This window comes from Sciurus carolinensis, chromosome 18 (genome assembly GCF_902686445.1).
Source record: "Sciurus carolinensis chromosome 18, mSciCar1.2, whole genome shotgun sequence".
In the NCBI taxonomy this organism is placed as follows: domain Eukaryota; kingdom Metazoa; phylum Chordata; class Mammalia; order Rodentia; family Sciuridae; genus Sciurus; species Sciurus carolinensis.
The window spans coordinates 23,260,516-23,283,004 of NC_062230.1; the positions used below are offsets into that span (position 1 = coordinate 23,260,516).

Here is a 22,489-nt window from a genome sequence, read left to right on the forward strand (position 1 = left end):
TTCTGCTTCCTCAGGAAACCCTCGCAGCTCTACCCTACCTGTCCTCACCCTCATCCCAGCTGGTGTGCAATGAGGGGGTTGATCTGTGTCCCAGCAGCACTGGGCCCTCACCCAGGCCTTGGACTCTGCACTGGTCTTTCAGCAGGTCCTGAGGACTCTGATTTGGAGTTGAGTCTTCTTAGGATCCAAGTGGGCTCTGAGCTCCAGACTGAGCTCCCAGATGGGTCTGGCTAAGTGAGACGGGCACTCCAAGTACCTGCTCTGGCACTGGAAGCTGGGCTTTGCTGGGCTTAGCCAGCTGGACAGTCAACGGCCCACTCCGAACTTTTACTTCCTCCCCAGCAGTGCCGACTTCTCCAATGGAAGGCAAGTCAATGAACACACGGAAGGAAAGGCTGGGCTGTTTATTGCAAAGTTAGATCGGCAGCTTGGGAAGCAAGGAAGCCGTCAGGCTCCAGACGGCCCTTCTGTGACAGGAATCAAAGAACCATGGGAGGAAAGAGAAAGCGGGTGTGAAGGCTGGGAGTGTGGCCTAGGGCACTTGCCTAGCATGTGGAGACCCTGAGTTCCATCCTAATACTGTAAAAAAATGTGGAGGAAGGAGGGAGAGATGGTGGAGGGAAGGCAGGAAGGGAAAGGGGCGGGTGAGCTGATGTACATGAACAGCCACTTCTTCCGGCTGCTCCTCTGCTCCTAGGACTTGCCCTCTCAAGAAAACCTGTGGTGTCCCCACCTCTGCCTGGGAAGTGCTGGCAACACATTCCCTAGGCTGAGACCCCAGGTGCCACAAAGCAATTCTAAGAACCTAGAGCATCCTTGGGCCTTTGCAGCAGTCTGTCTGTCTGTCTGTCTGAGAAGCTGGGCCCAAGTCAGTAGCAGAAGGTCCTCTGCTCATCCGGTCCTCTGCCCTGGAAGGAAGTGCAGAAGCTGTCTTGTCCTCAGCCCAGAATGGGGCAGCTGAGGACACAGGGGCAGCGGCGACTCTAGCAGTTCTGCTTCATCGTCCCTTCAGGATTAGGCGGGTTTTCCCATCTCCAATGAAGAGCCTACCAAAAAGAGAAAAGAAAAGAGGGCGCCATAAGGTCCCTGAGCCCCTGCAGGAAGGGCCAGTCTTTCGTCCTGCCTCCAGGCCTGGAATCTCGGATCTCTTCCTGAGCATTTCCAGCCTTAGCAGGACCCCTCTGGGGAGAGGGAGACAGTCTCCTCTCTGGTTTCCGGGTTGTGCTCACTGCCACCATTCTGAAAGCAGCAGAAGAGAGAGCCACAGGAGGATCTGGAGGTCCCTGGGTGGCCGAGGGCAATAGTGTGGGCAGGCTAATCAGCCCAGCCCACGCCTGTCCCCTCCCAGACAGTGATCCCTGCTCCACCAGGGGCAGAAGAAACAGGATGCGAGAAGAGAGCCAAGGACAGATCAGGCAGGATGGAAGGAGACCCTGGCTTTGTCTGCCTGCAATCCACCTATCCTCCTGATAATATCAGCCTGATTAGCAACTGCACGACTCTGGGGAGCTCTGTCTACACTGTACTATGTGAATGGTGTATCCTGGCATGATGCCCCTGGGCATCTGAGCTTGTACGACAGCCCTGTGGGGAACTGCTCCTCCCCTAATCCTGACCCTGCTGCAGTCGCTCTGATCAGGCTCTGCCCCACTCCAGGGCCTACACAGCTCATCCTGCGGACACAGCCACTAAGAGTTCAGTCCTCTGGGCCAGCCCACACCAGTGACCATCAGACACGGGGTTCTCACTGGAGCTGTTGTTCCACCTCCTCTGGAGTAGCCAAGCTGCCAGAGCATAAGTGCAGAGTGGCCAGTGGGCAGCTGTGCCTCAGCTGGAGAGCCTGTGTCAGCATAGAGCAAAGTGGAGCCCAGGAGAAAGCCCAATCCTAAAGACCTTGTCTGAGCACCACCCGAAGCCAGCACCAGCTGCGACTTCCCAATCATGGCAACCAGTGAATCCCACATTATGGAATGGATTCTGGTGACTTGCAGCTAAAGGTCCTAGGTAAATACAGACTCTGTCTCTGAAGAAGGTTCCATCTTTCCTTCCCCAAGCCCAAGTGAGAGTCCAGCCCTCTGGCTTGGGTCTCCAGGAGCCGTTCCCTGGGCCGCACTCCTACCTAATGAGCAGTCCTACAAGCAGGCCAGCCAGGAGTGGGCCCAGCCAGTAGATCCAGTGGAAGCTCCAGTGGTTGGCCATCACAGCAGGTCCAAAGGCACGAGCCGGGTTCATGCAGGCTCCAGAGATAGCACCCCTGCAAACACAGCCGCTCAGGTCGCCAGAGCCCCAGCAGGCCCACTCTCCTCAAATCCCAAATGGGCCCAGGCCACGACCCACCCAGAAATCTTCCTATCCTCCCACATCAGGAATTCCTGGGGAGATCCTTGAAAAGGCAGAGACTCTTAGCGCCAAGAAGCCAGAGGCGCGGCTCCTTCCTGACCTATGACCTTCCGCTCCTCACGCGCTCTTCTGCAAGAATGACTGGCAAAGAATTCTTGCTTGGTGACGCCAGGAAATAAAAATGGATCGAGTTCCTCTCCAAAGTCCATAAAGCAAAGTCAGTCCATCATCTACCTGTCTGAGGTCAACCAGCCCTGCGAGGCCAACTGTGACCTTTGTTTACCCTCTCCGTGTTCCCAGCCCCACTAGATGGAGAACTGTGTGTTTCCCTGCGGTGGAAGTGCCCATCCCAAAGGTGGTCTGCAGCAGTAGATAAGGAAGCGCCTACAGAGCCCAGGCCTCAGCAGTTGGTGCACCAGTGTGAACTGTGACCCAGCCTCACACTTGGGTCCGGAATCCCTAGAGGGACCACTCCCCAGGGGCTTCTTTACCCCCAGCTGGGATCCCGAAGACCTCATCCCACCTGTGCCAAGGTCAAGATCCAATAAGCTTGCAAGTGGACCAAGTGCCACTAGGGGGCAGCAAAGCACCACTTGACACACACCATCCCAGGTCCTAGACTACCCCTCCTGACCCTGGAGAAAGGCTGGAGTTGACTCTGTGTCCAAAAGAAAGGAAGAAGTTGGACGTCAGGAAGAGGCCCTCTCGTCCCCTTCAGCAAACATGGGCTCTTGTTCTCGATCTCTCACTATAAGTGACTTGCCACTGCCCAGTGACCTTAAATAAGTCACTTCTGTCCTCTGAACCACAGTTTTCCTCATCTGTAAAATGGGAGTCATCCCTGATCCAACCTTGTCTCCTTAATGCCTTCCCATGATTACCAAGAGACAAAATAGGAGACACAGGTAGATGGTTTTTATATGCCTGAGCCCACAGCCTGCAGGGATGTTATTCACACTACAACAAATTAGAAAACTTTGCTTTACAAAGATTCAGATTTCTGACTTTCCTTGAATGGAATTGGAAGGGTTGTCCCAACATCACACTGTCAGTCATAATTGACCAGAGCCTCCTAGTTACCGCAGTCCCCACCGCTCCCTGTTGCTGCCCAAAGCCAACCTACTGCCCCCATCTGTGGCACCTTCCTGGCCCCTACTGGCAGTTGACATGTGACCCTAGGCCTGATCCCCTGAGGTCTGGCCCAGATCTGGACACGATAATCCCAGTGCTGAGGAACACTCACCCTGCCAGGATATCCACAGTGACGGAGAAGCCAATGCAGAACGGGGCCAGAGGGCCACGCGTCTTCTCGTTGATGGCGCCCATGCATACAGCCAGTGCCAGCAGTGCCGTCAGCATGATCTCCGCCCCCAGCGCCCCGGCCACCTGCCCCTGCTCCTGGACTGTCACAAAGGCCGCCCCAGACGCATTCCAGAACCTCTCCTCAGGACTCACCACCTGCAGAGAAGACACTCAGCCTCACAGGGGGACGAAGAGAAGCTGGGAGCCGAGCAGAGGGGGCCTACGAGGCAGGCCTGCCCACCCGGAGAGCAGGAAGGTCCAGGCTGCTTTCTACAGACAGGGAAAGGTCTGAGTCTCAGTGGAGGCAAGCGGAGGCAAGCGGAGGCCAGGGCAGGGCAAGACAGCAAAATAAGAGTTGAAACCAAAGTCTGGACTGGACCGGGCTGACAGGGCTCCTCTCCTCCCCAGCACACCACACACAGGCACCGCGCAAGCTCCACGCCTTTAAGAACCCCTGGTTGAACTGAGACTTCAGGGCAAAAGAAGAAAGAGGAGGGAGGAAAGGAACCCCCCATGAAGCTGTGTGTAGAACCATAAAGACCCTGTGGCTCAGGCGGGGTGCACCTCAGTGGTGGCACGCTTGCCTGGCATGCTCGAGTCCCTGAACTTCATCCCCAGCACAAAGAAAAACAGTCTGCAACAAAGAGGAAGAGCTAGCCTTCTTGACTGAATGAGAGGATTTTTTTTGTGGTGGGGGGACCAGGGATTGAACCCACAGTCACCTAACCACTGAGTCACATCCCCAGCCCTTTTTATTTTCTTATTTTGAGACAGGGTCTCACTTAGTTGCATAGGGCCTTACTAAGTTGCTAAGGCTGACCTTGAACTTGGGATCCTCCTGCCTCAGCCTCCCCAGTCGCTGGAATTACAGACAGGTTCGACCACACCCAGCTGGGTGGGAGGGTTTCAGACATAAATTGAGCATCAATTCCCACTGAAGGCAACTAAGTTTAAAGACAGGCAAAGTGAAGAACACAGAAGTGTTCACTCAGGAGTTTCTCCAAGAGGATAACCATAGTCACCCTGTGTCCTCAGCCAGATATCATCCACACAGGGTGTGAGATATTTATAGATGAAGAAATGAATGAATAAGTGAATGAATGTAAAAACCATTAGAACTATCCAAATCTATTCCAAAGCCAGAAATAAGCTTAGGAGGAGAAATGTCAAGCCCTGAATTTGCTTAGACAAATTCTGTCCATCCATGAATGGAAGAAGGTAGGTTTGGAGAGAACCAAAGACCCAGAAAGTGTCCCCAGTAGAAAAGGGCCACCAATTCCACTGACAGACATAAACCAGGGTTGAGCATTTCCCAACTCCCCCATCCCTGCACCCCCCAGCAGTCATAGGAGCCAGCCCAGCTAGGCCGGCCCCCTTGGGGATCACCCACCTTGGCCAAGGCGGCCCCAATCAGTCCCCCACACAGCTGGGAGATCCAGTAGGGAAGAAGCATGATCACGTTGAGGCCTCCGATCAGCATGGCTGCCAGTGACACGGCAGGGTTGAAGTGTCCACCGCTGTACCCCACAAAAGCAAGGGAAATCATGAGGCCAGGGTCTAGGGCTGACCACAGGCTGTCTCCCGAGAGATCTGTCCCAGCCCGTCCCCAGGCTGACTTCACAGGGCGAGTCGGTCCAGGCCCTGGCCCAAAGACTAGTACACCAGATCTCCCCTTGTCCCTGAGGTGCCAGATGCTAGGGCAAAGGGTCAGGGGAGGTGGAAAGGAGGACCTGCCCCTAAACCAGCCCCAGGATGACCCTAGAGGAAGAACTGGTAGGGAGACCTAGACCGGATCAGGACTCCCTCCAGCCATTCCAACACCTGGCCCCAGGTCAGACTGAGAGGCCAGACTCCAAATCAGTAGCCCAAGAGAGGGACCCTGCTTCCCCCTATAGGTAGCCAGGTCCTGAATAAGAGCTCATGATTGGTTGAACTGCTTAGCCAATAAAACCCTGTTTGGTCTGCAAGTGTGGTGAGTATAAAATTGAGATTAGTTCAGGCAGAAAATGCCACTGAGGATTGGGATAGGGTCAGAGTTCATGATCAGGTTAGGAACTAGGAGTTTGGGATGTGAGGTTAGGAACTGGGAGTTTGGGATGTGATTGAGAGAGGGACAAGTCGGGGTCAAAGGGCAAGTCTAACTGGCTGCCCCTCCACTGATCACAGGTAAAGAGTTCTCTTTTTACCAAAATGCATTTTCCGCCCAGGTTCCAGAGCCAGGAAGCCCCCAGCCCCTACGACTCCATCAGGGTCCTCTCTAGTCCCATTCCAAGAAGGAACTGTTCCAGATTTGACCATTAAGTCCCTCAGGATCCCGGGAATGGATACTGCCATAAGAGTGAAAGTGGCCCAAGACCCCCAAGTCACACAAGAGTCAAAGTGCCCCACAAATGTTAAGAGCCCACCAACGAGCCTGCTTGCTCCCCAGCGGACCCAGGGTATCGAGCTGAGGCTGGACAAGGACCTTAGCTCTGGGCAAAAGCACCCTGTCCAGCACCCTAATGCCTCAACACCAGCTGCCCCCAACTTGTGTGGCCCAGCGTGACAGCCAGGTCCCCAGGGAGCTTCAGATTCAGAAGCACCAGTGGAGGCTCAGACGTAAGTCAGGAAGAGAGGCACCCCGGCCCACGTGGCTTCAGACAGATGAAGTGGGAGTGGAGGAGTCGACGCCCCAGGCCACTGCTTCTCTTCTCCTGGGCACCTGGCCCACATGGCAGGGAAGAAACTACTACTCAGAGCAAGGCTCTGGCCAGGACAGGTGTAGGCACCTGAGGACGCCATGCATTCCCTAGACCAGGTTCACACCCCTTAACAGTAAGCCAATCAAGACACGTTCTTAGTTCTTTCAGTCATTGTTTACTTGGCAAATATTTAATGAGCACTCACTACGTGCCAGGTGCTGTGCTGGGCACTTTACATACCTTATCTTGGATCCAGTCAACAACCTCAAAGTCTGTACCTGGCGCGCAGGAAGAGCTGAATAAATATTCATCGAAAAATAAAACAGTGACTGAATAGAAGGTTGTTATTACAAAGAGACGCTCTGCGGCAGGCCGAAGAGATGTTCCCAGCCAGACTGGCCTGGGTTCACACCCAGCTCTGCTGCAGAGCCATGTGGCCTTGAGCAAGTTATGTAACCTCCCAGGGCCTCGATAATCTCTCCCTCACAGGGCTGTGGCGAAGACATGATGAACGAATGTGTGTCTAGCACACGGTGCTGTCTGTAGTTTGTACTCAACAAACATCACTATCGTGATCATCTACACACGCACTGCTGCACACAGAGAAGTTCAGTGGCGTGCCTGGTCACCCAGCCAAGTGACAGAGGTCGCATTCAACCCCAGGTCCACTGAAAGGAGGATCAGGCGCTTTCATCCTAGCCTCAGCCTCCCTTGGACATTTAGAGAGATGGCAGACAGCATTCCAGCTTCCTCATCTATTTCTTGAGTGGAATTAAATACAGACCAACCAGGTTGCACCCTGCCAGGTGTCCCTGGCAAGACAGCTATCATTACGGTGACCCCGGCCCTCAGCCCTGCCGGGGGCACCCATCCCGATGAGAGCTGAGCAGCAGGCACCTGTGTACCCAGCGGGAAGACAGAGCCCCAGTTCCTCTAACCTATCTCCTGACAGTAACCGAGACAGCCGTCAGCACTGAGTGAGTGTCTCAGACGTGACAAGCCCTTCACGTTCTCACGTCTGGGCTCTGCTTAGACTTGACTCCCGGCTCCTTGAACAGATTGCGTACATGGTCTTTCTCTTTGAAAGGGGGAAATAATAGGACCTACCCCAAGAGGTCGACATAAGGATTGAAGGATCAGTATCTGAAAATGCTTAGCATAATGCCAGCACATGATCAGTCATGTGTCCATATTGGCCTGAAAGAAATCTTTTAAGAAGTGTATCATGCCCATTTCAGAGGTGGGAACGGGTCCTAGCGACGCCTAAAGCCCAGAGCTTGGGGTCTGCAGAGTTACGATGGGCCGGCAGGCTGACCTCCCGCCCACTCCATTCCTTGCCACCCTGAGCGTGTGCTCAAGGGTCCCTGCCAAGAGCTTTGCTCCGCACCCCACCCCAGCTCCCCAAGGCAGCCCAGGCCGGCGGCTCAGAATGGGTCTCACCTGATGTTCCCCAGCGTGGCGATGATGAGCCCCAAGGCCAGCCCGTGGGCCAGCGCCGGCTGCAGCCGCCCAGTGTCCAGCCCATTCTCAATGACAGACAGGCACCCGATGAAGATGAAGAGGGCAGAGCCCAGCAGCTCCACCAGGCAGGGCTGCACGAACCGCTCGAACCAGGACCCGCGACTCCGGCCGCTCATGCTGGGCTCCTTCACCTTGCCACCGCCAAGCTCAGTGTCACACATAGGCGCCTGCCGCAGGGCAGAGGGGAGAGGAGGTACAGGTGGGAGACGAGCCAGACGGAGGCCCCGGACCCCCGACCTGGAATGCATCCCCCCCACCTGCCAGGCCAGGGCAGGAGGCGCGGCCGGGGCTCACCTCCCCAGACATCAGCGAGAGCCGGCGCAGGGCCTGGGACCGGGCCAGAGCTGCTGGGAGGCGCGCCTGCTGTCGCTCAGCTTATCTTCTGGGCAGGACCGCGGATCCCGCTACAGGCTCTGCCTCTTTTAAAGGTTGGCAGAAGCTCCCTGGAGGTGTCAAGAGAGCAGTAAAGCCTGGGTGGGAGGTGGCCCTGAGGCCCAGGGAGGGAATTTTTTTTTATCTCAACCGGACTGGGTGGGTGGGGGTGGGGGAGGTCAAGGATTGCTGGGCTTTCTGCCAAGCAGGGCAAAGTGCTGGGTGCTGGGTGCTGGCCGGCTTGCATCACCTGGGGCTCTCACTGTAGCCCTGCTCAGTAGGAGACGAGGGCTCGGCACCCGGTCCCCGTGGTCCAAAGGCAACAAGCCTATGTACACAGCGCAAGGAGGCCCCACGGGGTGGGAACCACACCTGCCAAGTCAGATTCCATGATTCCATGGACATCTTCTACCTGAGCCCCAGACCCTGCACTCACCCTCAAGGCCTGATCCCAGATTAAGTGTGTCAAGGAAGGTCCCCACGGACGGAGGCAGCAGGGACAATGTGGCACCCGTGGACTTCGGAAGCAGGCGGCCTGGACCTTTCTGCTTTGTTTTGCTTTTCCCTGAAGGGCTGGCGTTGAACCAAGGCCTCGGCATACCGGGCACACACTCTACCACCAGGCCCCAGCCAGCCCACACGGCCTGGGTTTAAATCCCCGCTTGGCATGGAACTCCCCTTGGAACCTTGAGCACCCTTGTTGCTCAGCCTCTCTGCACCTCATTCCTATTCTCTGAATAGTAGAGACCAATATCATAGAGTCCTCATGAGGTTCAGGTAGGATCTGGTAACTGCTCAGGACAGTGATAGTCCCACAGTGAGCACAATACCGGGTCCATTCACTGGGAGTAAGCCGATAAAAGTGGTCAGAAACACTAGCATCCAGTGATTTAAAGTACAGAGAGGTGTCATCACTATTAATGGAGCACTTTCCACGTGCTAAATGTTGGGCTAAGGACCCTAAAGACATTACCTCATTTTGACCCACAGCTCTACAAGGTAGGGGTAAAATGAGTTTCTCATTTTACAGTCTTTTATGATTGTTAACTCATGGGCCGTCATAAAAGGACATTGTGATTCGACTTTTATAAGGTACCTAGAATAGTCACTTTATAGGTACAAAGAATGGAATGTAGGTTCCCGGGTCCTGGAGGGGAGAGAGAATATGGGGTGTTCATGTTTAATGTGTACTGAATTTCTGTTTGGGAAGACGAAAGTGTTCTGGAGATGGATGATAGAGATGCCTGCAAAGCAAAGCGAATGTACTTACTGTCACTAAACCCATACACTTGGGAAATGGTTACAATACTAAATTATATGTTGTACATAATTTACCACTACTGGAAGAAAAAAATACTTTTTAGGTTCAGTCACTATATTCCACTACCTTGAATGGATAGATGAATGGATTGTTGGATGGATGGATGGAGTGGATGGATGGATGGATGGATGGATGGTTGGATGGATGGATGATGGATGGAGTGGATGGATCGATGGATGTTGGATGGATAGATGGATGGATGATGGATGGATGGATGGAGAGAGAGAGGGAGGGAGAAAACAATGTAAGATAGGTTTTCATCATTTATTCAACAAATACTTAAATAGCCACTCTGAGTCTGTCACTCTTCAAGATGGCTAAAGATGAAGCACTAAAAAAGAAAGGGAAAGATTTTGCTCTGTGTTCGTAGCTATTGTTTGAGTGTTTGTATGAGAGGTATGTGAAGAACTAACGTTAGCAATAAGGGAGTTTTAATGATAATTTTTTCCATTTTGGACGGCTCACACGCTTGCAACCCTGTGCGAAGTCTGCTGCCTCCATTCACCACAACCCTAGGAGATATGTTCGGTACTCATTATCCCCGTCTTCAGATGATAAAAGTGCAGCACAAAGAGGCTAAAGAACTTGCCCATGGTTGTGTAGATTAAAAGTATCTGCTTTGGGACAGAAGTGGACAAGGGCTTGACAGTCTGGCAACTGCCTCGTCGGTCAGGAGCCTCAGGAATCGGGGCCTCCCTTGAACATCTATGCATCCCAGAAGTTTCAGGACCTGCTGTCTTGCAGATTATCTCCAGTTCTGTTCTCCCTCCTCCTAGTCCACAGAACATTGTGTGAAACGTTCCTGTGCTTTCTTCCCCGCCCCTGTAAACAGCTCCACTTCCAACAGCTCCAACCCTCCACTTCCGCATCTCCTGCATCCTTTGCGCAGGCCCTTCTACTGGGACTTCCAGGACAATGCTCTCCTGTTTTCACCCAGGCCTTTGTCACTTCTTGCTCTGAAAAATCAAATTAGCATTCATCATACGCCTGGCAGAGATGAGGCCCTGCTCTGGACTCCTCTGCTCACTCTCTCGGTCAGTATCGACGATAGCCTGCTGGTGTCCTCACATCACGGCAGGATCTCCCTGCTAGCATCCTTACAACTCCTCAGCTAGTCTCCTGGTCTCACCCGATTTTCATTTATCTGTTTCACACTGGAAGCCAGCAGAGTACAATTGAGCACTTGAATCCAGATTTGGGGATCAGAATGCTCAGGCCCACTCCCTGCCTGCTCTGTCAGTCTGTCTCCGGTTCCGTAAAGGTGGACTAACAATGCACAGGTCTGTTTGATGGCTGAAATGAGAAAATGCACGTAGCACAGGGCTAGAACCCAATAAATCCAGAGCAAGAACCCAATAAATAGTAGCCATTGTTATGATTTGTATTAGGGTAAATGAATATCCCCTTGCTAGAACAAATATCCCCCTCAACATTTCAGTACCTTAACATAATAAAAATTGGTCCATTGTTCACACAACCGTCCATAGCAGGCTGTCCACCAAATGGTGACTCAGAATCAGGCTCCTTCCCTCTTGGAGATCCACCACTAAGATCCTTGGATCTCTGCTAGCTCTTAGGGAAAGAGAACACAGTGTCGGCAGGAACGTTGCTGTGGGCAAGGCCTAGAAATGGCAAGTATCCCTTCCAGCCATTCCTGATGGCACAGAACTTGGTCACATGGTTTCATCTGATTGTAAAAGAGGCTGAGAAATGTAGTCCAGCTGTGTGCACAGGAGGAAAAAGAAAGGCGTGGTATGAGTATCAGGAAATTTCTGCCTCACGCTACCTGCGGTTTCCCAGGCTTCCGTCTAACTGAGTTACAACAATGCAGCGGCTCCAGTGGTTTCAGGGCAAAACCAAACTCCCTTGGCTCAACACAGACCCCCAAGTCCTAGCCCAGATTCGCTTTTGCCACATGAACCCCATGCAATTTAACACCCTGAGCCCTCCCTGGCTATGCCCCTCTCTCCATTTGGAGTCTTCTCTTGTCCTCTTGGCCAACTTCTCAAATCTTAGATCACCTATTATATCCTCCCTGGTGCCTGGGTCAACTAGATATTAATCCTCTAGACATGCTCCTCCCTAAACTAGAAACAAAATGGATTCTACAACTCCCAAACCAGTGAATCTCCAGAGGACATCTGAATGTCACTCAGGTAAAGCAGCATATTTCTACTACCTGAGAATTTTTGTATGGCCCTATGTCCCCATACACAATGTACTGGCCATTCCAAAGTCACTGGAACACCTGGTAGGTTAGGGAGACAGTGTTTTCCTAAGGAATTCTTTGGTTGTAAACTTTCCAGTCCTCTAATCTCTGGTTGGCATGACTAAGGCCTCTAGTCTTCATCCCTGTTCAGATGGCAACAGTTCAAGATGTCTCCGCAATCCACCGCCAGGTCCAGACGATGTCTAAACGATGGTCACATTTTACCGTGGCGTATTACCCTTCCCCCATTTCTTTCATTGACAGCTTCTTGCAAGAGCAAGAATGCAGTGCTGGTGCTGTGGCAGTCATCTTGAGACCATGAGGTGCAACTTGCCAGTGGGTGAATCCTTGATGACATCACCAAGCCACCAGACCAACCCCCAGACCATCTACTCCAGACTTCTTAAATCAATCTGCAGGAGTTTTTCAAAATGGCAGACTAGAGGAGATGGCTTTCCTGGCTGCTTCATGGAGTGAAATCAAGAAAGCAGACAGGCAACTTCTCAGAAAGGTGGGTGAAACAAAAGTGAGAAGGAGGGGACTTTATTGGAATTTAAAACTGGACATTCAAAGCAGATCAGAGACTCAGGAGGTTGGATAAAATAATATAAGGCAGAAATCTCCAGTGGCACAGCCACTGCTGCAGCCAGGCCAGAAGCACTAACCAAAGTGGTCCTTCCACAAGCAAAGTGGAGGGATAAGTATTAAAGGAACCCACATTTTTAGGAGAGCTGAGACATGTCTGCATACAGAGCATTTCGAGATCAAGGACATTGCATGACTAAACTGAAGGATGCACTGCACAATATCCTTGTGAGGGAAGGAAGCCACCATCTCTCCAGGAGATGTGTGGGGGACAAGACAGAATCTTTTTGCAGGCGTGGTACGGGGGCTGGCAGCTGAGGGAGCCGATTCCTGGCAAACCCAAGTTTGGCCCAAACTATGGGCTCAGTAAACACACACTGCACCCCATAGAGTGTGCTTAAGTGACCAGGAGAAAATCAAACATGGAGAGAGGTTTGCACAGGGGATTACTGGTTGTAGAAACCCACCAAGCTCTGCCCCTCCCACTCCAACCTGGCTGCTTGCAGGACCAGTTGAGAAAGACACATCTAACAGGGAACTCAGAAGGGCAGAGGTGGAAGAGACTGGAGACTGAACCCAAGACCAGGAAATGTGGGGTTCGCAGGTGACTTAGGGGACTAAGAATTGGCTCCTCCACTACACGAGTGGAACTCAGGAGAATCCTGGGGTACAGTCTTCCAGCATGGACCAGCAATTACTGGACCCTGGACGTGCATGGATTTAAAAATCTCCAGATCTGTTGGCATTTAGTGAAGAGCCTGGAGCCTGCCTAAGCCTAAACCCTGCCTTAGGAACTCTGCCTACGGGATTACCTCTGTCGCTCCAGCAATCCAGAGGGTAGAGCATCATGCTAAAACTGTGGAGAAGAGAAGCTGAGAAACTTTTGAACTCCAATGGAAAGAATTCTTAAACTTTTCATGGAGATTTTTTTTCTTTTTTCTGTTTAATTATGACCTTAATGATCCATGGACATTTATATATATTCATATTTGTTTTATTCTCATTTCTAGCATTTTTGAAGCCAGTTATTTTTCATGGATCAGTTTTTTGAGGAATAGGATGTCTGATTAGTATAAGTTAGTTTTGTGTTGTATTCTTTTATTTTTATTTTTAATTTTTAAAATTTTTACTTTTATATATTTTTCTCTTACCTGTTTCTCCTGATTCTCTTTCTCTTTTCTTTGGATAACAGTCAATCTCTGTGGTTTTCTTTCATTCTTTCTTTAATTTTTTTTTACTTCCATCTTCTCTCCTCCTCCCTCATAATTATCACATCCTATATCACTTCTGTTCTCTCTGTCTCCCATTTGAAATTTTAAATCATTTTTGCAAACTTACTGTTTTTATTGTAGGCAATAACTGATCACATCATTTTTGTTTATTGTAATAATTAACATAGTAGATGGCATAGTAGGAGCTATTTGGTCTAATACTGTATATCATTTGCATTGGTCGTTATTATCTGTCTCCCCTAAATAGTGAGGTACTTGAAACTTTCAGGGACACTACAAGCCCACAGGGTAGAAACTCTACTGCCTCAGATTCATACTGTTAGATGAGTAGACACACAAATAACATAAAAAAGCAAGGGAACAAATCACCCCAAACCAACCAAGACACTTCAATAACAGAATCTAATTACACCACAGTGGAAGAAATGTCAGAGAAGGAATTTAAACTGTACTTAGTCAAACAGATCTGCAAAGTAAAGGATGATGTAACAAGTAAAATCAGAGAAGAAAATACAGGAAGTGAAAGATCACATCAATAAAGAGATAGAAAAATCAAGCAGAAATCCTCAAAATGAAGTAATCACTAAACCAAATTAAGAATTCAATAGACAGTTTCAACAACAGATCACTTGGAAGACAGAGTTTCAGACAATGAAGACAAAATATATATAATTGTGAAAACAAAGTTGACTGCAGAGGAAAGATGTTAAGAGACCATGAACAGAACCTCCAAGACATATGGTATAACATGAAAAGACCAAATTTAAGACAGGCCAGAATAGATGAAGGCTCAGAGATACAAACCAAAGGAATGCACACTTTTTTCAATGAAATAATATCAGAAGATTTCCCAAACCTAAAGAATGAAATGGAAAATCAAATATAGGAGGTTTACAGGACCCCAGTATACAAAATTACAACAGACCCACACCAAGTCACATTATTACGAAAATACCTAACATACAGAATAAGGATAGAATTTTAAAGGCTGCCAGACAAAAATGGCAGGTAACATTTTGCAGGAAACTAATCTGGATATCAACTGATTTCTCAACCCAGACCCTCAGAGCTTGAAGGTCACAGAATAACATATACCGAGCTCTGAAAGAAAATGGATGCCAGCTGAGAATACTATACCCAGCAAAATTAAGCCTCAGAACTGACAATGAAGTAAAACCTCCCATGATAAACAAAAGTTAAAAGAATTTACAACTAGGAAGCCTGAACTACAGAACATTCTTAATAAAATATTTCATGAAGAAGAAATGAAAAATAAAAGTGAAAACCAGCAAAGGGAGGAACTACACTAAAAGAATAATGAATCAAAGGAGAAACTAATTCAAAGTAAAAGCCAGAAATAAACCAAAATGACTGGCAACACAAATCATTTCTTAATAATAGCCTTGAACATTAATGGCCTAAACCCGTCAATTAAAAGACATAGACTGGCAGATTGGATTAAAAAATAAGACCCAACAATATGCTGTCTTCAAGAGACTTACCTCGTAGGCAAAGACATCCACAGACTGGGGAAAAAACGTATCACTCATATGAATGGTGTAAACAAGCAGGGGTTTCAATCCTCATATCAGAAAAAGTAGAAATCAAGCCAAACTTGATCAGAAGGGACAGAAAGAGATTTCATACCGCTTAAGGGAATTATACATCAACGAGACATAACAATAATAAATATTTATGCCCCAAACAATCTACACACATCAAACAAACCCTTCTCAGTTTCAAGAATCAAACAGATCACAACACAATAATATTGGGTAACTTTAACATGCCTCTGTCACCACTGAATAGATCCTTCAAACAAACACTAAATAAAGAAGCTATAGAGGGGCTGGGGTTGTGGCTCAGTGGTAGGGCGCTTACCTAGCACCTGTGAGGCACTGGGTTTAACCCTTGGCACCACATAAAAACAAATAAAATAAAGGTATTGTGTTCATCTACAACTAAAAAAATTTTCTTAAAAAAAGAAGATACAGAACTAAGACATACAATTGATAATTTAGACTTTATAGACATACATAGAATATTTCATCCATCAATGACTGAATACACTTTCTTCTCAGCAGCACACAGATCTCTAATATAGATGATGTGAGCTTTATCTGTTGGAATGCAGTTGTAACCTTAACTTATTTTTAACATCTGTAGGATTATTTTGATAGCTCCCTTTCCATTGATATTAATTTTTGTGTCCTTGCTTTTTTCTTGACTAGACTTATTTGATTTTTATCAACTTTTTGCTGTTTTGTTTCTTCTCTATTTCATATAATTCAGCTCCTACTCCTATTTTTTCTTTCCTACCACCTAATTTGAAAATAATTTGATTGTTAATCTAGTTTCTTTTGGATACAGGTACTTTAAGGTTATGAATGTCCATCTGAGTACTGTTTCATCCTGAAGATTCTGATATTTTAAGCTTTTATGATCACTTAGTTCAAAGCACTTCTTATTTACTTTTCTTGTGCTTTCTTCCTTCACCTGTGAGATATTTATAAGTGTGCCATTTAATTTTGAAGTAGTTGACATGTAGGAGCAGGGTTCTATATATTTTAGGGTGATTGATTGCTGATGTAATGAATCATGCAGGAAACACAGTCTGCATGATTTCAAATTTTAAAAAAGTAATAGAAATGCTTTTATATTGATTGTATTGGTTACACATGTGTCAAAACATGTCACAACTGATCAAATTGCACTTCGGTTTTACTTCAATAAATATGGGGACAGGGAGTTAAAAAAATTAGTCTCCAGTTTCCAGATTGTGAGTTCCCAGGGAGGCACAGTGAATTCACAAGGGGTTACGGATATTTTAACTTTTCAGAGGAAACAAAATGATGCTCAATATCTGTCAAACACCACGGTAACGACTAGGTCAAGATAGGTGGCAGTTTTAATCGTAGATGCCCCTACATTCCTTTCAATGACATAACATCTCTGTGAAGCAGTCTATACAGCAGATGCCCTGATAAAACCCAAGTATCCCATGAAAATCAAGGTGAAAGAAGACATGAGGACAGCAGTGTCGATCTGTCCAATCTGATTCCGCGGCCTGAGAAATCGTGCAGGGCCACAAAGGCAGAGAGGTCATGGTAAGTAATCACAGTGTTTAAGAAAGTTGTTTAGGAACTTAAGCAAAGCTGCTATTTTATCACAGCTGCTTAAGAAGAAAATATAAAAGATGTGGTTTTCTTCAATGTATGTGTATTACTCAACACTGCATATTATTTTCGATGTATATAATAATTGTATGTACATAAAATGTAGGCATTATTTTTTCAATGTATGTGTATTGTTTTTTCAATATCATATAATTCATATAATTACTTTTTTTTTTCAAATGACTGCTAAGTTGTTAGCACATCAATACAAATTTTTTGGACTTAACTACTTAATAAACAAAACTACCAGGTAACTTTGTGGCCCAGGCAGAGTGAGCCAAGAAAGTTTGGGAGCCTATGAAATAAACAATATGTGTCCTGCTATTCCAGGTACTTCCAGAAAAGACAGTTCTGATTTCTTTATCATTTCGGTTCAATAATCTCTTCTGGAAACTTGCCACCATTTACAATGCAGATGCCTGGTGACTCAGGCTGGGGCTGAGATGTGTGCTCTGAACAAGCACAGAAACTGAAAGTGAGCATTTCATTCTCTCCTGAAACTGGCTGTAGGTACTTTCTTTTGAAAGTGTCTCTCTATGGAAATGGCTCTGGGAATGTTTTCAGTGTGTGATCACCAGGAGCCCAGGACAACTTGGCTGCTGAAATGAGCCTGGTTTTCACCTTCCTCCGCCTGAATTGCCGGGTTCCTTTGAACCTGACCAACTTCCTGCCTCACAGAAGCAACTGCACCTTCTCTGCTCCCTGCACTGACAAGTTCAAAGTGCTGAATGTCTTTCACATTAGTAACCAGACCTGTAGGCTATGTCAGAGCTGTTCACAGCTGGGAAGCTGCTGAACAGAGGAAGCAGTCCGCTAAGTCTCAGCAAGGTTTGCTCTGCTGCCGTTTGCATGTCTCGAACAATAAACATGGTAGTAAAAATGGCTCCCATTTGCTGAGGACCTACTGGGAGCTTGGCACTATGAACGTATTTTATATGAATAATCGGAATGTTCCCATATCTCCTTTTTCTTTCTCTTTTATCCTTTTCCCTACTACCTAAATTAAATAACTTCTACAAAAGAAGAAATTGAGTTCAGTGGTAAAGCCCTTGCCTAGCATGTGTGAGGCCCTGGGTTCCATCCCCAGTCATGATGGGAACAAAGGAAAATGGCCCATAAGTATGAAAAAATGCTTAATCTCTCCAGGAGTTGGGGGGAGGGTTCAAATTAAAACAACAAAAGTAACATTTTCACTAACTGAGTGATAGAAATTTTCTTAAAGCAATTAGCATTCAATGCTTATAGACTATAAAGTCTTTACATGGAGAAAGAAAGATACTTTATGAGAAATGTCCATCCTGTGTCAAATTGGATGAATCTCATAGACATGGAGCAAAAGAAGTCAGACAGAGAGAGCACACACTGTGGACTACAAAGTTCAAAACCAGGTGAACCAGCACCCAAAAAAAAAAAAAAAAAAACCAGGTGAAGCTGACCATTCTACTAGCTTCGAGGTAGTTCTGGTACCAGGCACATGGAGACTTTTGGGGTGCTGTCCTCTGTATCTCATGGGGTGGGTGCTGGCTGCAGGAGAGGGGTCACCTTGCAATCATGCAATAAGTTGTTACAATTTACATGCTTTTGTGTGTGTGTGTTATACCTCAATAAAAAGTTAAAAATAAAACTATCAATCTGTCCTTTGAAAAGATCGCTTCTACTCTTCTGGACCTGATCAAGAAGAAACCCATAGGTGAATTTATGACACCTAAGAAGAGAATACTGAATCCAACCTCCCAGCAGTCAGCTGTAACATTTTATCACCATGAAATACAAATATAAAAATATGCACACTTAGAAATTGCCTTTAAAAATCAGCCTTTACTATGCCCTTTATTATTCCAATAATTGAAATTGTTATCAAGGGCGATAAAAGTTAATGACCAGGAAGTCCTTGTCCAGGTCACACACCAAGCTCTTAATGCACGTGACCCTACTCGCTTCTCACGACAGGGCTACAGGGTTGGCATTGCTCCCATTTTGCAGACAGAAAGCTGGAGTCCAAAGGCCTGGCAACTCACTAGAGGTCATTTACCCTTAGGGTCTGAATGGTTTTATTACTCCAAAGACTGCTTTTCACAGGTAAATTCTCTCTAGGAGAGGAAAACTACCTATAAACAGAAACCAGCAGTATCTTTTGACAGAATCGTTTGATTTCCACAGTAGTCTCCCCTTATCTGCCATTTCAGTTACCATAGTCAACCCCAGACTGAAACTAATAAATGGAAAATTCCAGAAATAATTAATTTGTAAGTTTTAAATAACTTTAGTCACAGTATATTGTTATAATCATTCTTATTAGTTGTTGTTGTTAAATTTTATCATAGATAGGTTATGTGTAGGAAAAAATATGCTAAAACACAGGGTTCACTACTAGCTATGGTTCCAGGCAGCCACTGAGGGTCTTTGAAGTATCTGCCAGGGATCAAGAGGGAACTACTGTATTTTATTTGTAAAAATATACCTTGGTATGAGAAAAATGAAGTCCTGGAGCAGAGTAAGAAATCAATCTTGGCCTTAATTAAGGACCTCCCCCAAATCTCTTTTATTCTCCCCCTTCCCTTTCTCCAAAAATTCCTAACTTCTTCAGAAAACAAATAATCTAGTCAAATGAGAAAAATATGCTTTCCTCAAAAGAAAAGATTTTTTGACGAGCTAAGGAATAAGAAAAATTTGATACATAGGGAAAAAAAGTAAACTCAGTCTTAAAATGTTTTGTTTTAGTTTTTGTTTGTTTTTATTGGAGTAAGAGTCTAGAAATGAAGAATCTAGGGAAAATCATTCAGAGCGATTATTGTTTTGTTTTAGAGATTGAACCCAGGGGTGCTTAACCACTGAGCCACATCACCAGCCCTTTTTTATATTTTATTTTGAGACAGTTGCTGAGGCTGGCTTTGAACTCACGATCCTCCTGCCTCAGCCTCTTGAGCAGTTGGGATTACAAGCATCGCCACTGGGCACAGCTAGACCTGTTTTTAAACTATCAGACGGTGGGGTGAGTTTTAAAACTGCTGAGCTAACTCATCCAAACAGAAGCCAGCTGGGTGGCTTCTAAAAGAAACTTCTAAAAGAAAATTTTTGTCAACTAAATGAAAACTGTAACTTCTGATCAAATGTGTCTGGTACCTGCAACATGCCTTAAGTGGGGGCACCTTTTGAGAAACACCAAAATGCCAGTTATTCAGTTTTATTTCCAAACAAGACTGTATGATCATATTCCACATATTTTTTCAAACAATATACATTCCCCTTCCTTACCCCAGAAAGTGTTCTGCATGCCAGACTTAACTGATTGACACCTGCCTGTTGAGGTCAGGATGGTTCCCAGGGCGCTGCAGAGAGAGAGGCATCGATTCCTGTCTGTGGTGTAGCTGCACCCTGATGTCGCACCCTGATGTCCCTCTCTTCTTCCCACAACCTCTGACCTGTTTTGCACATGCCCAGGCACAGAATCAAATCCAAGGCACGTTTATGGCATGGCCCTTTGCTTTAAAGGATATTGAGTAAGAGGTTAATTTTAGAAGCATGTATTTATGGGGCAAACTTCATGTGATTCATTAAAACTTAAACACTAGGAAGGGACCAAGGAGGGTGGAGGTGAGTGTGTGTGTGTGGTGAAGCCCTGGGATGTGTAAGGACTTCCCAGGTTAGGGCCACACCCATGCACTATCACTGTTTAGGACTGGACAGCTCTGGTGTGGGAATGGTCTGTGCAGTGCAGGATGTTTGGCTGCATCTCTGCCCTCTGTTCTCAAGATGCCAGTAGCGCTCTCCACCACTCCATCCAGTCATTGTCTGGGGGACAAAATTGGTTGAGACCGTAAGGGGATTTGGATTCTTGGGGGAAGTCTCCTTTTTTTGACACCCTCATGCTGATAGTCAAAGTCTCCGTAAGATACTGCTGAGGTCCCTGAACAGACCCAAGCATTCAGGGTGGGAGCTGGCATTTCGGAGATGATCGTCTTCATGTTGGTTCAGAAGTCACTTCTGTCTTGGCGATGGAGATGGAGTATCTCAAGGTGCTCTCCTGCTGTATCCAGCAAGTTCTGACTGACCCCTAGGAAAGTTCGAGATGCGTATTTTCAAGAGGACTGGCGGAAGGACTTCCTTCCTCCCAGACTCAGTTATGATGATTTTTCCCTGGTAATGTTTTATTTTGGTAAAATATACCTGGCGTCAAATTCACCATGCTCACCACAATGTAAGTGTTCTGTTCAGCAGCATTAGGTTGGTCCATCATTGGGCGACCACCACCCCCTCCACCTCCAGAACTTTCCATCTTGTGAAACTGAAGTTCTGCACCCCTAAGCAAGGGGTTCACTCCTTTCCAAGTGTCTACTTTCTGTCTCCATGAGTCCGACCGTTCCAGGAACCTGACCTATGTGGAACCACACAGCGCGTGCCCTTTCTGGTCTGGCCTATTTCCTTTAACATGATATCCTCAAGGCTCAGCCATGTTGGAGCACATATCAAGATTGGACTGCTTTTTGGTAAGTGAATAATATCCCACTGTAGACACAAAGCACCTTTGGTTTGTGCATTCGACTGATGGCCTTGGGGGTTATTTCCACCACTTCATTACTGTGAATAAATAGTGCTGCTATAAACATCAGCGTCATAATTGTTTTCTTGATTATTTTTTGAAAGTCACCTTTTTCTTTCTTTTGAGTGTTAGTGGTTGCTCTCCTAACATCTCTCGCCCTCCCTCCTGCGTCCTCTCTCCAGCTGTCCCTTAATGGATATCTAACGCGAATATCTCTGAAGATCCGACCCCTCCTTCCTTGGGTGTGGCATCTTGATTTCTTTGGGGCGACCACCCTTGCTCCACGCTTAGTTCACATGACACTCCTCCCGCCACCAACCAGCTCCCCGACCTGCCCTCTCCACCCCTTCAAAGCTTGCGCCACCAGCCCATCAGAGACCATCCGCCAGGCCACACCGACTGGCTCAGGGCTGGGCATGTGGGCCATGTCGGTCCGTTGACAGGCAATCCTGGGCATTTTCTTGGAGATTTCTGGGAGTGAGAAGAGGACACAGACCTGGCACTGCTGGTCGCCATGCTCACATTCTGAGGGCCGAGCCTGAGAAGGGAGCCACTCAGCAGAAAGCAGCTCAGAGGGAGAACAAGGTTCGCGCAGCGCACTGTGCCTCGGGTCCAGCGACGCCTGGTCTTCTCAGGTCTTCTTTCTCAAGCCAGTTGGAGCTGGGGTTTTGTCTTAGAGAGAGAGAGAGAGAGAGAGAGAGAGAGAGAGAGAGAGAGAGAGAGAGAGAGAGATCCTGCTAGCTGCACTTGCTTTTCAGATTGCAGAATTTCCAGGAGACACTGGACCAGACACTCAGAGCAAGAGGAAATTTCCTTGGTGCTTCTGGACCGCGGGCACTTGCCCATGGGCGGAGGGTGGGGCGACGCTATAGTCACGCCCGTCACACCTGTCACACTGCAGTGGAGATGAGTAAGAGATCACGCTCGCTCCCCACAGTCAACACGGTCAACACAGAGAGCTGTGACCAAGGCAGAAGGTGAGGGCAAAAGCCACGCTCTGGTAAACTGCCCTGGAGTTTATGGCTGCCACAGATAACCTGACCCTGGGTCAACAGATAGGCGGTGCGTCGCGTCACAATGCCAGGAATTCTGATAGCACGAGGAGTCACCCACACTCCCCAGCGCCCTCTTTGGGAATGCAAATGTCTCTGTGAGAATTATTGGCAGTAATCGACAGGGTCACCTGGGACTTGGAACCTGTTAGGGTTTG

At 47.5% G+C, this 22,489-nt stretch overlaps 1 protein-coding gene across 2 annotated transcripts; it reads right to left on the minus strand.

Moving 5' to 3' along the window:
* Window positions 1–399: 399 nt before the first annotated feature.
* Window positions 400–8,266, minus strand: Aqp8 (aquaporin 8). 2 transcript variants are annotated; one of them, XM_047533718.1, is made up of 6 exons: window positions 8,139–8,266; window positions 7,764–8,011; window positions 5,033–5,159; window positions 3,584–3,798; window positions 2,120–2,254; window positions 400–1,046 (listed from the first exon to the last, which is right to left on the minus strand). In XM_047533718.1, exons 1-6 carry the CDS (start codon window positions 8,148–8,150, stop codon window positions 998–1,000), a joined length of 786 nt encoding a protein of 261 aa, XP_047389674.1. In that variant the 5' UTR covers window positions 8,151–8,266; the 3' UTR covers window positions 400–997. The 2 variants fall into 2 exon arrangements, with proteins under 2 accessions (XP_047389674.1, XP_047389673.1); XM_047533717.1 differs by having other exon boundaries at window positions 7,764–8,014; window positions 8,139–8,233.
* Window positions 8,267–22,489: the final 14,223 nt, after the last annotated feature.